The sequence below is a fragment of the Astyanax mexicanus genome, chromosome 17 (assembly GCF_023375975.1).
Source record: "Astyanax mexicanus isolate ESR-SI-001 chromosome 17, AstMex3_surface, whole genome shotgun sequence".
NCBI classification, from domain to species: domain Eukaryota; kingdom Metazoa; phylum Chordata; class Actinopteri; order Characiformes; family Acestrorhamphidae; genus Astyanax; species Astyanax mexicanus.
In genome coordinates, this window is record NC_064424.1 from 10,118,627 (window position 1) to 10,130,681 (window position 12,055).

A 12,055-nucleotide genomic window follows, 5' to 3' on the forward strand; every position below is an offset into this window, starting at 1 on the left:
CAAAAGAGGAATGGGATTGGGCCCAAGTCTCAGTTTCAGTAGTGAAGAGAAGAATTAGGTCTGATGGATGAAGTGCAGCACGGAGCCCCTAAGGTGACATTAGGTAAAAAAAATAATGTGTGGGAATGAGATCCTAAGGCATGGCCATGACTTATTAAGGCCCGAGAACGAGATCCTAATGCAAGGGAATGAGATAATTACCGTAGACAGAGAATGTATTATTCTTATTATTTAGCTTGCTTTTCTGTAAATCAATGCCTATGAAAAATTGGTTTCTTTTTATTTTCATCTCTGAATGAATTATGGTGATATTTTGAAGTCTCTTGCAGTGAGACACGGCATAATTCTAAGTAAAAGACAATTCATTCTCATAATAAAAGCTGATTGGCTCAGATGCAGACTCGTTTACCTTCCTCAGGCAATCATATTGAGCACAACCCCTGAGAGCTGCTTGCTGTGAAACAAAAGGACCTTGTGGCCATGTCTTATTGGCTGCGATTTAATTAACTCATTCCCACGTCTTAATAAGTCGTTGCCACACCTTAATTATCTCATTGCCAAGCATTAGGTTCTCATTCACATGCCTTAATTATCTTGCTCCCATGCATTAGGTTCTATGTTAGCCTCAATAAGTCGTGGTCAATGCAAGGACCTTATGAGTAGCCCGCAGGCCTGGTCTAAAAATAGCATTTTTGTTGCTATTCTTTTTTTTTTTAAATCACAGTTGCATTGATGTAATTTTAGATTATATTACATTAATATTAGCTTAGAGCCTATAGTTTATATATTATTATACAATATAATGTAATATAATATGTAATATTATATTAAAATATAATATAAAATGTAAACACTTGCAGAGATTTATAATAATAGTGTTGCCTATTGATATCTGTGTCTTCACATAGATGAATGTCATTAATTATTAATAATAACATATAATTAAAGGTAAATTGAGAAAATTTGTAATTTCACGAGTGTGTATCAAACTGGTAGCCCTTCGCATTAATTGGTACCCAAGAAGTAGCTCTCAGGTTCAAAAAGGTTGGTGACCCCTGCTTTAGACTATAAGTGTTCTTATGTGTGAATTGCAGACAGAAAACAGCATTTTTATATTTTTCACTGAGACATAAATTAGTTCTGAAATTGAAATTTGGAATTTGTGTTAACGCAGTATATATATGTGTATGTATATTTAAAATAGCGACTTTAAATCCCATTAAAATATCCTATTTTTTAAATTATAAAAGCTTGGGGACATGTGAGGACGTTGATTGGTGGAGCGAACTGTGAACCCGAAATTCCATCCAATCCTGGAGCAGCATTGTGTGACCACGCCTCCGCCTCAGCGCGAGGTCTCGGACTGAACAGCAGCTTTCAGTTTCACTCTGAACCTCGAAAACAAAAACAACACCTACTGAACCGAGGCCCGTGTGATCCGGATAAAGGTATGAGACAGCAGCTTGGGCAAAAATACCGAACACTAAAGCGAGCTAACTCTGTTTGCTAACCCTGGTCAAATTAACTAACTGACAGACAGCTAAGTTTAGTTAGCTTAGCTTGGCTACTGTTTTAGAAGAACGGTTAACGACAGCTTTAGCTATCAAGATAACTAGCCTAAAGCTAACCTAGGTTAGCCTACTAAAGTTTTTAAGCTGATATAATCATCTACCTTTCCTTATGATGTGTTTATTTTCCATGAAGGCGTGTCCATAGGCTCAGTGTTTCATATTTATACGGTAAAATGAGGTATCATTCGGGTTTTGTCCATGTTACAACTGCTTTGTTATTTTGACCAAATGCTAACGTCTCCGTATCTTCTACTCAAAAGAGCTTGCCTTAGTTATTTTTCTACTTTGGCTGCGTCCAGAAACTTCTGCTACTCATCCACTCCTCCTCTTCACTTCCTCCTCCTCTCCTACCCTAGAAGAAGGCGGAGGAACAATGTTGACCACTGATAAACCTAACCAATGTTTAAACTGAGCCAACAGATGTTTAAACACAACATTTCTAAAGCTTTATGAAATATTTGCTAGTCAGATAAAGGTGGAAGCCTTGTGTGTTGTTTATTTTATAAATCTCTTTATTTGGTGATTTAATAGAGCTCTGGAAAAAAATAAGAGATCGCCTAAAATTATACGTTTCTTCGATTTTAACAAATTGAAAACCTCTGGAATATAATCAAGAGGAAGATGGATCATCACAAGCCATCAAACCAAGCTGAACTGCTTGGATTTTTGCACCAGGAGTGGCATACATTTTTCAAAAGCAGTGTGTAAGACTGCTGGAGGAAAACATGCCAAGATGCGTGAAAACTGTGATTAAAACCGGAATTATTGCACCAAATACTGATTACTGAGTTCTTAAAACTTTATGAATATGAACTTATTTTCTTTCCATTGTTTGAGGTCTGAAGCTCTGCATATTTTTTTTATTATTTCAGCCATTTCTCATTTTCTGCAAATAAATGCTCTAAATTACAATATTAGTTTTTTTTTATTTAGGAGAAATGTTGTCCGTACTTTATAGAACAAAACAACAGTGATAATTTTACTCAAACATACCTATAAATAATAAAATCAGAGAAACTGATCCAGAAACCGAAGTGGTCTCATTTTTTTACAGAGCTGTATATGTTCTACAGTCATAGAGTGTTTTGGAATTCTAGCTTAAAATGCTTTATTATTTCTACACAATGTGTCACACAATTCAATAAATAAATAAATAATTAAACAAATGTGTGCTCTGTGGTAGGATACTCTGGTGTATCTTCTGCTGGAAGAAGCTTTAGAAGAAATGTATAGCAGTACTAAATAATTTTTTAAGTCCCGAAGGAGAGGAGGAGGATTGGTATGAAAAAGGAGGTAGTTTTGGGGGTTTTGAATGCAGCCTTTGTGTCCGTTAGTTATATGAGGGACCTGGTAAAAAGCATAATTTGGCATAAGTAACAGTGGGTAATTGAGTTAATTTATGCATATTCACAAATCCAATGAAAGAGTCTGTTTTACACTGCATAGTTAACTAGCTATCTTGTGTAGCTACCTAAGTAATTATCAAGATTGGTACATCATGCCAGTGCCAAGTTATGCTACCTATTGACAGTGCTTTTCCTTGAGTGCTTTTAGTAACCTGCTTGAATGTTGCAAAACTAAATGACAATTAAAAAAAGGAAATAAAAAAATAATAAAAAAAATACAGATTTAAATCACCTATATGACTTTACATTTCCCTGATACAGTGATTTAGCCTATTTTATTCCAATTAGCCAATTCGACCGGGAGCATTTTCTAATGTTGTGCTTTTTTGTATTTTTGAGGGTTTGACAAGTTAGCACAACTTGTCAGAACACCGGATTCTCGAGTCCAGTTAAATGCGATATTTGATCACACTACCACTGCTCTTCTGCATTTGTGCAGGTTTGTCTATATTTTGTCTTTAAAAAACGAAATGCAAGTAGCTAGAAACAATGTTTTCTTAAATGACACCTGCAGACCTGCCAATCTTGAATATTATGAGTACAAATCCACTCAATTAGAGGTGTCAGTCACTTCAAAATTACTTTTCACAAATCACAAATATTTTTCTGTGATTAAACATAATTAAAATCATGATTTTTTTATTCTTCTTTTAATGCTGGTATTTTCCTGTATGTTTGGGAGGGAAACACTGAGTTTAACCGATAGATTTAATAATTAAATAAACAAGTGTGACTGTATATTTTACCTTTAACAACCTGGAAATGTGCTGTGAGAGAGAGAGAGTACAGAGTACAGTACAAGTCAAAAGTGTGGACACACCTTTCCATTCAGTATTTTTCTTTTTTTATTTAATTTTCTCTTAAAACCATTTAGGGACACATATGGAATTGTGTAGTAAATAAAAAAAGTGTTTGGCCTCCATAAAGGGAATACAGCAACTATTGTTGTATTGTTAAACTCTTTCAAGAAAGCTGTTCCAGGTGACTTTTCCTCATGAAGACACTGAAGAAATACCAAGAATGCAAATTTGGCATTAAAGCTTAATGTGGCTACTTATAAAAATCTTAAAGGAAAAAATCCTAAAAAGAAAGAAAACACACTGAATGCGAAGAGGTGTGTTCAAACTTTTGACTGGTATTGTACTTAACTTACTATACTATACTATGCTTAATATTGAGCCCTGTGTAGCTCTATAAAAAAGTCAAGGATATTTAAAAAAGAGTTGATTTATTCTGCTTTTGTTGGAGTCTTTACTGTTCAGAGAAGAGTTTCTACTAGATTTTGGAGCATTGCTGTAAGAATTTGGTTGCGTTCAGGCAGGGGTAGGATGTTGGATGCTTACCTCCCCACCACGTCCCCAACTCCCCAACTCATCCCAAAGGTATCATGGGTATCATGCCCATACCTGGCATTAGGCATAGTGCCAATCGATTCATGTTTACTTGTTCCAGAGGGTTCTTTTCAGTGGGAAATACATCTCTACAGGGACTACACAACATGTTGCACATCTTTGTCAACAATTGATCCAACTTATAATAGCCGAATGCATTCTAAAATGGGGTTCATAAAGCATTTGGACATAATGTATATTTGGAGCAGTATAGAACTTGTAAATTAATCATCTGGATTCACTTTAAGATTCTTATAGGAATTCTATAGCTGCCTCATAATAAACCAAATTAAGGTGGAAGCGTTTTCCAGGCTACAGCACTAATGAACCAGGTGAAAACGCTGAGTATTAAATTAGGCACTGAATCATATCTGGATGTAGAGCAATCAGAGATGCAGCACAGTGACAGTTGGTGTCATAAGACCCCAACAAAGGTAATCAGAGCATGACGCTTCGGCAGCTTGAGACACTGGGCGTCCTCCTGAGTCTCAGCACATTTAAATCAGTCATCCAACACAAACTAAACTCTCAAATCCTCTGCCAGCTCCCTGGTACTAGGACATCCTCACACACTTTGTGAACAAATGAGATGCCAGATAGGAAGTGCTTCAATTAACTTCTGTTAAGGTATGATCTGCTGAAGTTTACTGATATTCACATTGTTAAACATATGATTTATCATACTGCTCTAATGCAGGGATCTAGTCTTTTAGTATACTTTGACCTGTCCAGCCTTGAACTGAGCTCAGAACATGTTTAACATTCCCAGAAACGTTTTATATAATTGCTGGCTCTCAGCAGGAACACTGTGAAAAACGACCTGTACCAGAAGCTGAAGATGTTTGAACAAGGCTTAATACTCCTGTTATATAGTGCCTCTATATAAATATATAAAGCGAATGGATTTGGATTATGGGTAACCCAGGGCTGTGCAGTTTTAAAAAGTAGAATGAGTTTTGCAAATAAGACGTGACCTTCTCTTACTCCACCATATGGGGAGCCAGAAAACTTTTGGTTTGTTCTCTACAAGACCTTGTTAGAAAGCTTTTGGTTATTTCCGAAATATGCATCAGTGAGTGAAAACTGAGTGAAGATGCCATCATAGACCACATCTCTGGTAACTCTCATGGCTTGCTGGAGCACAACATGCTGAGAAGAGTGGTCCAGCCAGCAACAGTCAAAACTGATGAAGAACTAAAGGGAGACCAATAAAAACTGCGCAAAAACAGATTACACCTACTAGGTAAAACAGCTATACGTAGGAGTGTGTAATAAAGTTGAGGATAGTGAGTGAACACAGTGTTTAAAAACTCCATTAGCACTGCTGTAGTGTCTGATCCACTTATACACTCATGCATTGTAGTCCAGGACTAGGCTTACACAGATGTGCAAATCCAACATGCAACTTGTCTAGTCCCTGTTGAGAAGAACAAGCCATAGAATTGGACTTTTGAAGCAGATAAACAATTAACTTTTTGGTGTCATGTCTGACATTCTGACCTCGCCAAAATTATTGTTGAATGCAGAAAAATAATCACAGCAATGCTCTAAAATCAAGCAAACCTTGATTTCTGAAGAATTGACAGAATGTCCAAAAGGGTGTATGTGAATCTTGTTACCAAGGTATGTTCTGTTCCCAGCCATTATGGAGCCTCGGGACTGTGTTGCCAATCAAGATGTTGCAGTGGCCCTTTTACAGAAAAAGATTCTTTCAGCCAAAAGCGCAGAGGATAAAGCAAAATATGAGAAGGAAATGGCAGAACTCATGCAGGTAATCTTTTAATGTACTGTATAAATTTCACAGGAATTGTTAATGTGAGGTTGCTGAAACAATTCAGTGCAAGCTGAAACCCTTGCTGAAATTTGTTAATGTTTTCACTCTAATTATGTGTTTGGTCTGTCTTTCCTTCAAGTCAAGAGAATTAGTCCGAGATGTTATGCACAAAATTGTGGAGAAGAGCACGGACTCTCCTGAGGAATATGAGCAAGTTCTACATGCAAAAAGCACTGCCTATTCCACCAAGGAATATAAAGAAGTTCTTGAATACTTCAGAGAACACTCTCTTGACTGGCATAATCCAAAGGTGATAATCTCTTACTCGTTTTCATTGGCATATGTTTTCACTCCAACTAGGTATTACCATTTTTAACATTTGTTGGCATATTTGTTTACAGTATCAAACATTACTACAACACCTGCATCTTTTTTCAAACCTGCTTGAGGCGAAAGTGCCAGTGGAACGGTAATATGTTCTGTTCTTATATTATAATATATATTTTCTTATATGTGAGTGAAGATCATTCAATCTTTACAATTATACAATTGAGTGTTCCATATGAAAACTGAGGTAAAGGAAAATGATTAGATGCTATACATGGACATGCCAAAGATCATGGGATAACAGTATGTAAGTTAACCATGAAGTGGTACCTCAGGAGACTGCTTGGAAGCGCCCTCACCGGTATAACTTGTAAGGTGTTCTGTGGCCACCATGCTCATGGGAAGGTGAAGTGATGGTGGAATAAATGTCCCATCCAGCTGGTACCCATTTCCAAATTTGTGCAGGTGTTTTAGATCCACACTTTAACATATTGCAGGAAATATGGTATAATAGGAATTACCCCTCGCAGTGGTCAGCACAGTGGGTGGTAGTGCTAAGCAATAAATCTATATTTTAGCATATCAACAATATGCTTTAATAAGAATATCGAGGATATCATCAGCGCTTAAAGAATACTGACCAAACATTTCATTACAGAGACTAAAAATACTGTTAAATTGGATCAGATTTGCAGCAAAAATTACAGGTAAATCACTATACTTTACATGAAAGAGTAGCTTCAGCTCTATTAGTGAAAGATTATGTACACCAAGGGTGATGGCTGGCTATAATGTTCATAACAACATCAAAATTGTTATATCAACCAAAATGAAGAAATATATCATGATATAAATTCTAGCCGTATCATCCAGCCCTAGTGGGTGGTAATGTTTGTGACGGTGGTGTCAGAATAAAACTGTCCATGCAAACAGAAAGCTTTCTGCAATTTTGTCAGAAATCACACAATAAGTGCAGGAGGCCAAACACACTTTCTGCAGGTCATGACAGCATTATTTAGCTTTCATGGGACACACCAGAAACTAGTTCCTGTTCCTTGACATTTGGCATGTCAGTGTATATAACCATTAAACACACTTTTTTTGCTTAAAACATTTTCCAACTTCATCATCTATATTTATTTGCTGACCAGTATATCAATACACTTAGCTGACAAGAAAACAAATTCATTAATATATGGTGTTCTGAACGGAGTGTTTGTTGGGTGCCTAAGAGCAAAATACCTTTAATTTAAAAAATGTATTAAACCATTTGTTCATCACCTTTCAAGCATTTTTAACTGTCCCATCCCATAATAACCAGTGCTTTGATTTCCTTTTTTTCCTTTTTCACAGTATCAAGTCTTCAATTGACAAAGTGAGCGCAGGTCTAACCGATCAGTAGGAACTGGCCAAATGACGAGTAAATGAAGATCACTGCAAGCATAAAATCTACTTCTGATTATGTACAATGCTGAGTTCTGATTAATAGCATCTGTCAATTAATCAATGAAGCCTTGCTTTAAAATAAACCAGTTTATTCTCAACTTTCAAATGATTCCACATATTACTGAGATATACTGCACTACAGTGTTTCATTTTACACTTTACATTCTTTTTTCCTAGATGTTTGTCATTTGGCACCTCTTAATTAGGCCATGTAGTAGGCAGGGATTTTATGGAAAGGGTCTTCCTCTGTCTATTGCATAGCAATACATAGATTTATTTGGAAGTGTAACTGATTCATCACAAAAACACAAATGCAAAAAAAAATCATTTTATTTTAATACTGATGTTAAATGGTTGAAAATCCAACAATAGAAAGATACAGCAAAGTATACAGACATGTTTAGAAAGAAATACTGAGCTTTCTTCATTTTTTTTGTATGCGAGATATACACTACTGGTCAAATGTTCAGGTACACCAACCTTGTTGCTGAGTGCTTGGATGAGCACTACTGAACTTAAATTAACTGAGGATGTCTTTCAAACTCATTTTAAGCATTTCAGCACAAAACTCAATGAATAAATAATGCGAAATTAAAAGATAAAAGCCTATGATTAAAATTATAGAAAACACATTAAATCATGGATTTTTAAACCTTTGACCAGTAGCACAGCTTCAGATTTGTCATTGATTTAAAATACAGTTGCTATCGATGAACTGTTGTTGCAAGCAGCATGTCTAAATAAGGGATAGGGAGACTTACATGAGCAAATGTGTCCAATGCTAGTCCCTTCCACATAGTCAGCATTCAGATTTTGATATAAAATACATTTTTACATCTAAAATAAAAACAAATACTGTAATTCTTAGCCCTTAGCGTAGGAGGTTGACAGCAGGAAGGCAGCAGCAGGTTGGTCATTTTGCCTTCAGTTAAGGAAAGACTGGGATTTTGTTTTGTTTTTTTCCAACTCATTAGCTTAGGTCAAATGTATGAACATTGATTAATCATGGATTATAAAACATGCATTATGCTGATTTATTTTTCAATAAAAAATTGTTTTGTTTAAGAATTTACTACAGTATATATAGATATGAATATGCATACTGATTTGCATTTTTGCACTGAAATGTTTTGTGGGTTTGAGGGTTTTCTTTGGGAGTTGTGTAGTAAGTTTTGTTGTATGGGGATACATGTATGGGAAATGTTACATGTCTATACTACATATTTCTATTAAGTCTATTTGTAAATCTGTAAATGTATGTTTCTGCTTTCTCGTTGCCTTGATTAGCACAATGAATTAAACATCAAACACTGTATTTACCCTGTAAATGATCTGTGTGAAATTCTTAATAACAGAAAATATCCTACATTACTTGCAGTTCCCACATATTGCCTTGTCCAGCCAGGACTGTCTGTTACCTTAATGCATCTCCTCCTTTGAACACTATCACAGAATAATGTTTTACAAACAGATGTTCCACTGCAAGCACAGTGAAAACATGTTGCTTGTTGCTTCAGACACTAGTTTTCTCATACAATCATCACTGCTAAAAAAAACAGCTCAAGACTAGCTGGTCATCCAGAGAAGAAAAGAGCTAATTTACCAGTTAGCCTAGCAGAATAAGTTTTTTTTAGCAGGAATAGACAGTTCAAGCATAATATTTTCCTTGTTCCTACACCATTATTTATTTTCCAGTTCCACGGATAATTGTGTCCACTCACTGTCCACCTTGTAGATGCAATCAGAAACAGAGGCATGGTAAAACGAATCATAGACTGCAGAGTTAATGTAACCCAGGCATTCTGTAGTGATATTGATGTATATATTTTTAAGAATAATTGTCACAAGGAAATTCTTGTATTTCAAGTGTTTTGATATGAGGTATAATTTAATGAACAAGTATTCTGTAGCAGAAATAAAACATTACAAATGAAGAAAATACTGTGCTGTCAAACAAATTGATTGTTGAAGAAACCATTCAAAACTCAGTGTGTGGAAGACTGCTGAAGTCCCTGGGCCCTGTCTCACTGGGCTTCATGAAAATACCCTCCATGGCCTTCCAGTAGCTATGTTGGCTGGTGCTGGTCATGGCATGTACTTCTCTCTGGCCGTGGATGGGTCTGCCATACTGCTCACCTGTTACTGAAAGCAGAGCGTCTGTGGCAGTGTGGCGGAAACGCACCGACTCGTCTCTTTGCCACGTAGATCCTCCACAAAGTACAGTCCACTCATCAAGGTTGTCGCCCTCGCCTTCCTCTCCAAAGGCACTGACCTCCTAAATGAGAAAGTCATGTTAGACTACCCATGGTTCAGATTAGGGAATGCATCCTTAACAAGTTAATGCTTGCAAACCTGGTTGGAAGAGAGTGGAGATGCAAAGTAGTGACTGTGCAGATTTCGTCCTGTGTTAACATGTGTAAGCCTTATGTTTTGGCCACATTTTACAGGGGTCCCTCGGTGACACACTGCACCACTTGTCCCACGGACACTCCAGTAGCTGTTGCTGTCTTCAACTGTGGTCACTCCAGTCACTGACTGCTGACCACTACCTGAGGTATAATAATAACAACAACATTTGTGAGTAGCAAATACAAAAAAGTTAATATATATATAAAAACATTTAATGTCTAGAGGATGTAGTGCTGAAGATCAGAAGATCAGCAGGTACAGAAATGCTTAAACCAATCATTTACGATCAATATATTACAATAAAAAGTGACTTTTACACAATTCACACTATTGATATTTAAATGTGGGTGTTGTTCTTGGTTGTTTTTCTTTGGCTTCTTTTTGTTTATCTTGATATTTGAATTATATTGTATCAATCAAAATTAAGAAATACATTACCAGTCAAGAGTTTGGACATGTCTTAAATTTTGTGGTTTTATCATAAAGTCATCCACACTTATCAATAAGTAAACAAAAAAGTGTTAAACAAACCAGAATATGTTTTATATTTTAGATTCTTAGATGACAGCTTTGCGCATCTTGGCTGGATTTTCTTAGTCAGCTTTATGAGGTAGAGTCACTTGGAATGTTCAGCTGTGCTTAACTCGTCAAGAGTTAATTACTTGAATTTCTTTCCCATCTTAAAGTGTTTGAGAGCATCCGTTGTAAAGTTGTAAAGAGGCAGAATTGGTATACAGTGATGAGCTCTATTTGAGTAATGTTTAATCCATATCATATTATATCAAGAACTACTCAATTAAGCAAAGAAAAAATACTTTAAGAAATACAGGTCAGTCTAAAACAGGAAGATGAAACTGGCTCGCATCAGGACTTCCCCAGGAAAGGAAGAGCAAGAGTTTCCTGTTGTACAGGATAAGTTCTTTAGAGTTACCAGCCTCCGAAACCACAAATTAACAGCACCCCAGATAAGAGCACATACATGCTGCCTTACAGAGTATTTTGGTTTGTTTAATATTTTTTTACATGTGCTAAAATTATTCCTTATGTGTTCCTTTATAGTCTGGGTGAATTTAGTACTATTTTACAATGTAGGGAAAAACACTGAATGAGAATTAATATACTTTTTCTCGGTCTTCAATGTTATTTATAATGGATATGAGAAGTGTAAAAAATAATGAAAGGGATTTACTCACCAGAGCCGTACCGAACATCGTGTGAATGTAGTCTTACGTTGTGCTTCACGTTGAGCAGCTTAACAACCGAGCCACAGGTGACGAAGCGTATTTCTGAGCCTAAAGAGAAATGACACATAGATGATAATAAGACTGAAACCCAGAGAGAGGCTAAAGAAAGAGCGCAGTTCTCCATTATTGTAGCTTTCATACAGCCAGATTTACCCAACACAGCAGGGTAAGAGCTACGTAACACCACAGTGCCGTAGGGCCGCTCTGCTGGAGCGCAGCGCCTCGCTGTGGGTCGGAGTCCTTCTTCCTAAACGAATCCTGCTGTCCTGCAGTCTCTTCTAGAGAAGGGGCTCTTCTGGTACACATATTCTCCTATGTTCATATTTGGTGTTCGGTTTCTAAACTAAATTTCTCAATTTCATAAAAAAGTAACACAGAATCAACTGTACATTTTATTACAGAGAGTATAAAAATCCTATTAAATGGAAAGATGTACAACAAAAAATGTAAATCACTGTACTCTGCATTAAAGGAATTTTTAAGAATG

At 36.3% G+C, this 12,055-nt stretch overlaps 2 protein-coding genes across 2 annotated transcripts; one reads left to right on the forward strand and one right to left on the reverse strand.

Annotated features, from left to right (window-relative positions):
- Nucleotides 1-1,262: 1,262 nt before the first annotated feature.
- On the forward strand, nt 1,263-9,230 carry LOC103045274 (legumain). Its single transcript, XM_007254167.4, has 5 exons — nt 1,263-1,448; nt 6,009-6,139; nt 6,282-6,452; nt 6,544-6,611; nt 7,823-9,230. Exons 2-5 carry the CDS (start codon nt 6,014-6,016, stop codon nt 7,869-7,871), a joined length of 414 nt encoding a protein of 137 aa, XP_007254229.1. The 5' UTR covers nt 1,263-1,448; nt 6,009-6,013; the 3' UTR covers nt 7,872-9,230.
- Nucleotides 8,228-11,821, reverse strand: sdf2 (stromal cell-derived factor 2). Its single transcript, XM_007254168.4, has 3 exons — nt 11,518-11,821; nt 10,268-10,464; nt 8,228-10,190 (listed from the first exon to the last, which is right to left on the reverse strand). The coding sequence occupies exons 1-3, from the start codon at nt 11,705-11,707 to the stop codon at nt 9,894-9,896; spliced, it is 684 nt and encodes a 227-aa protein (XP_007254230.3). The 5' UTR covers nt 11,708-11,821; the 3' UTR covers nt 8,228-9,893.
- Nucleotides 11,822-12,055: the final 234 nt, after the last annotated feature.

What these genes read in the sequence shown, in the direction of transcription:
- LOC103045274 (XM_007254167.4), top strand. Translation starts at nt 6,014, where the DNA reads ATGGAGCCTCGGGACTGTGTTGCCAATCAAGATGTTGCAGTGGCCCTT. An exon ending in AAATGGCAGAACTCATGCAG is followed by an intron (nt 6,140 to 6,281) that starts GTAATCTTTTAA and finishes CTTTCCTTCAAG; the next exon opens with TCAAGAGAATTAGTCCGAGA. An exon ending in TTGACTGGCATAATCCAAAG is followed by an intron (nt 6,453 to 6,543) that starts GTGATAATCTCT and finishes ATTTGTTTACAG; the next exon opens with TATCAAACATTACTACAACA.
- sdf2 (XM_007254168.4), bottom strand. Translation starts at nt 11,707, where the DNA reads ATGAAAGCTACAATAATGGAGAACTGCGCTCTTTCTTTAGCCTCTCTC. An exon ending in CGATGTTCGGTACGGCTCTG is followed by an intron (nt 10,465 to 11,517) that starts GTGAGTAAATCC and finishes ATTATACCTCAG; the next exon opens with GTAGTGGTCAGCAGTCAGTG. An exon ending in CTCCACTCTCTTCCAACCAG is followed by an intron (nt 10,191 to 10,267) that starts GTTTGCAAGCAT and finishes TTTCTCATTTAG; the next exon opens with GAGGTCAGTGCCTTTGGAGA.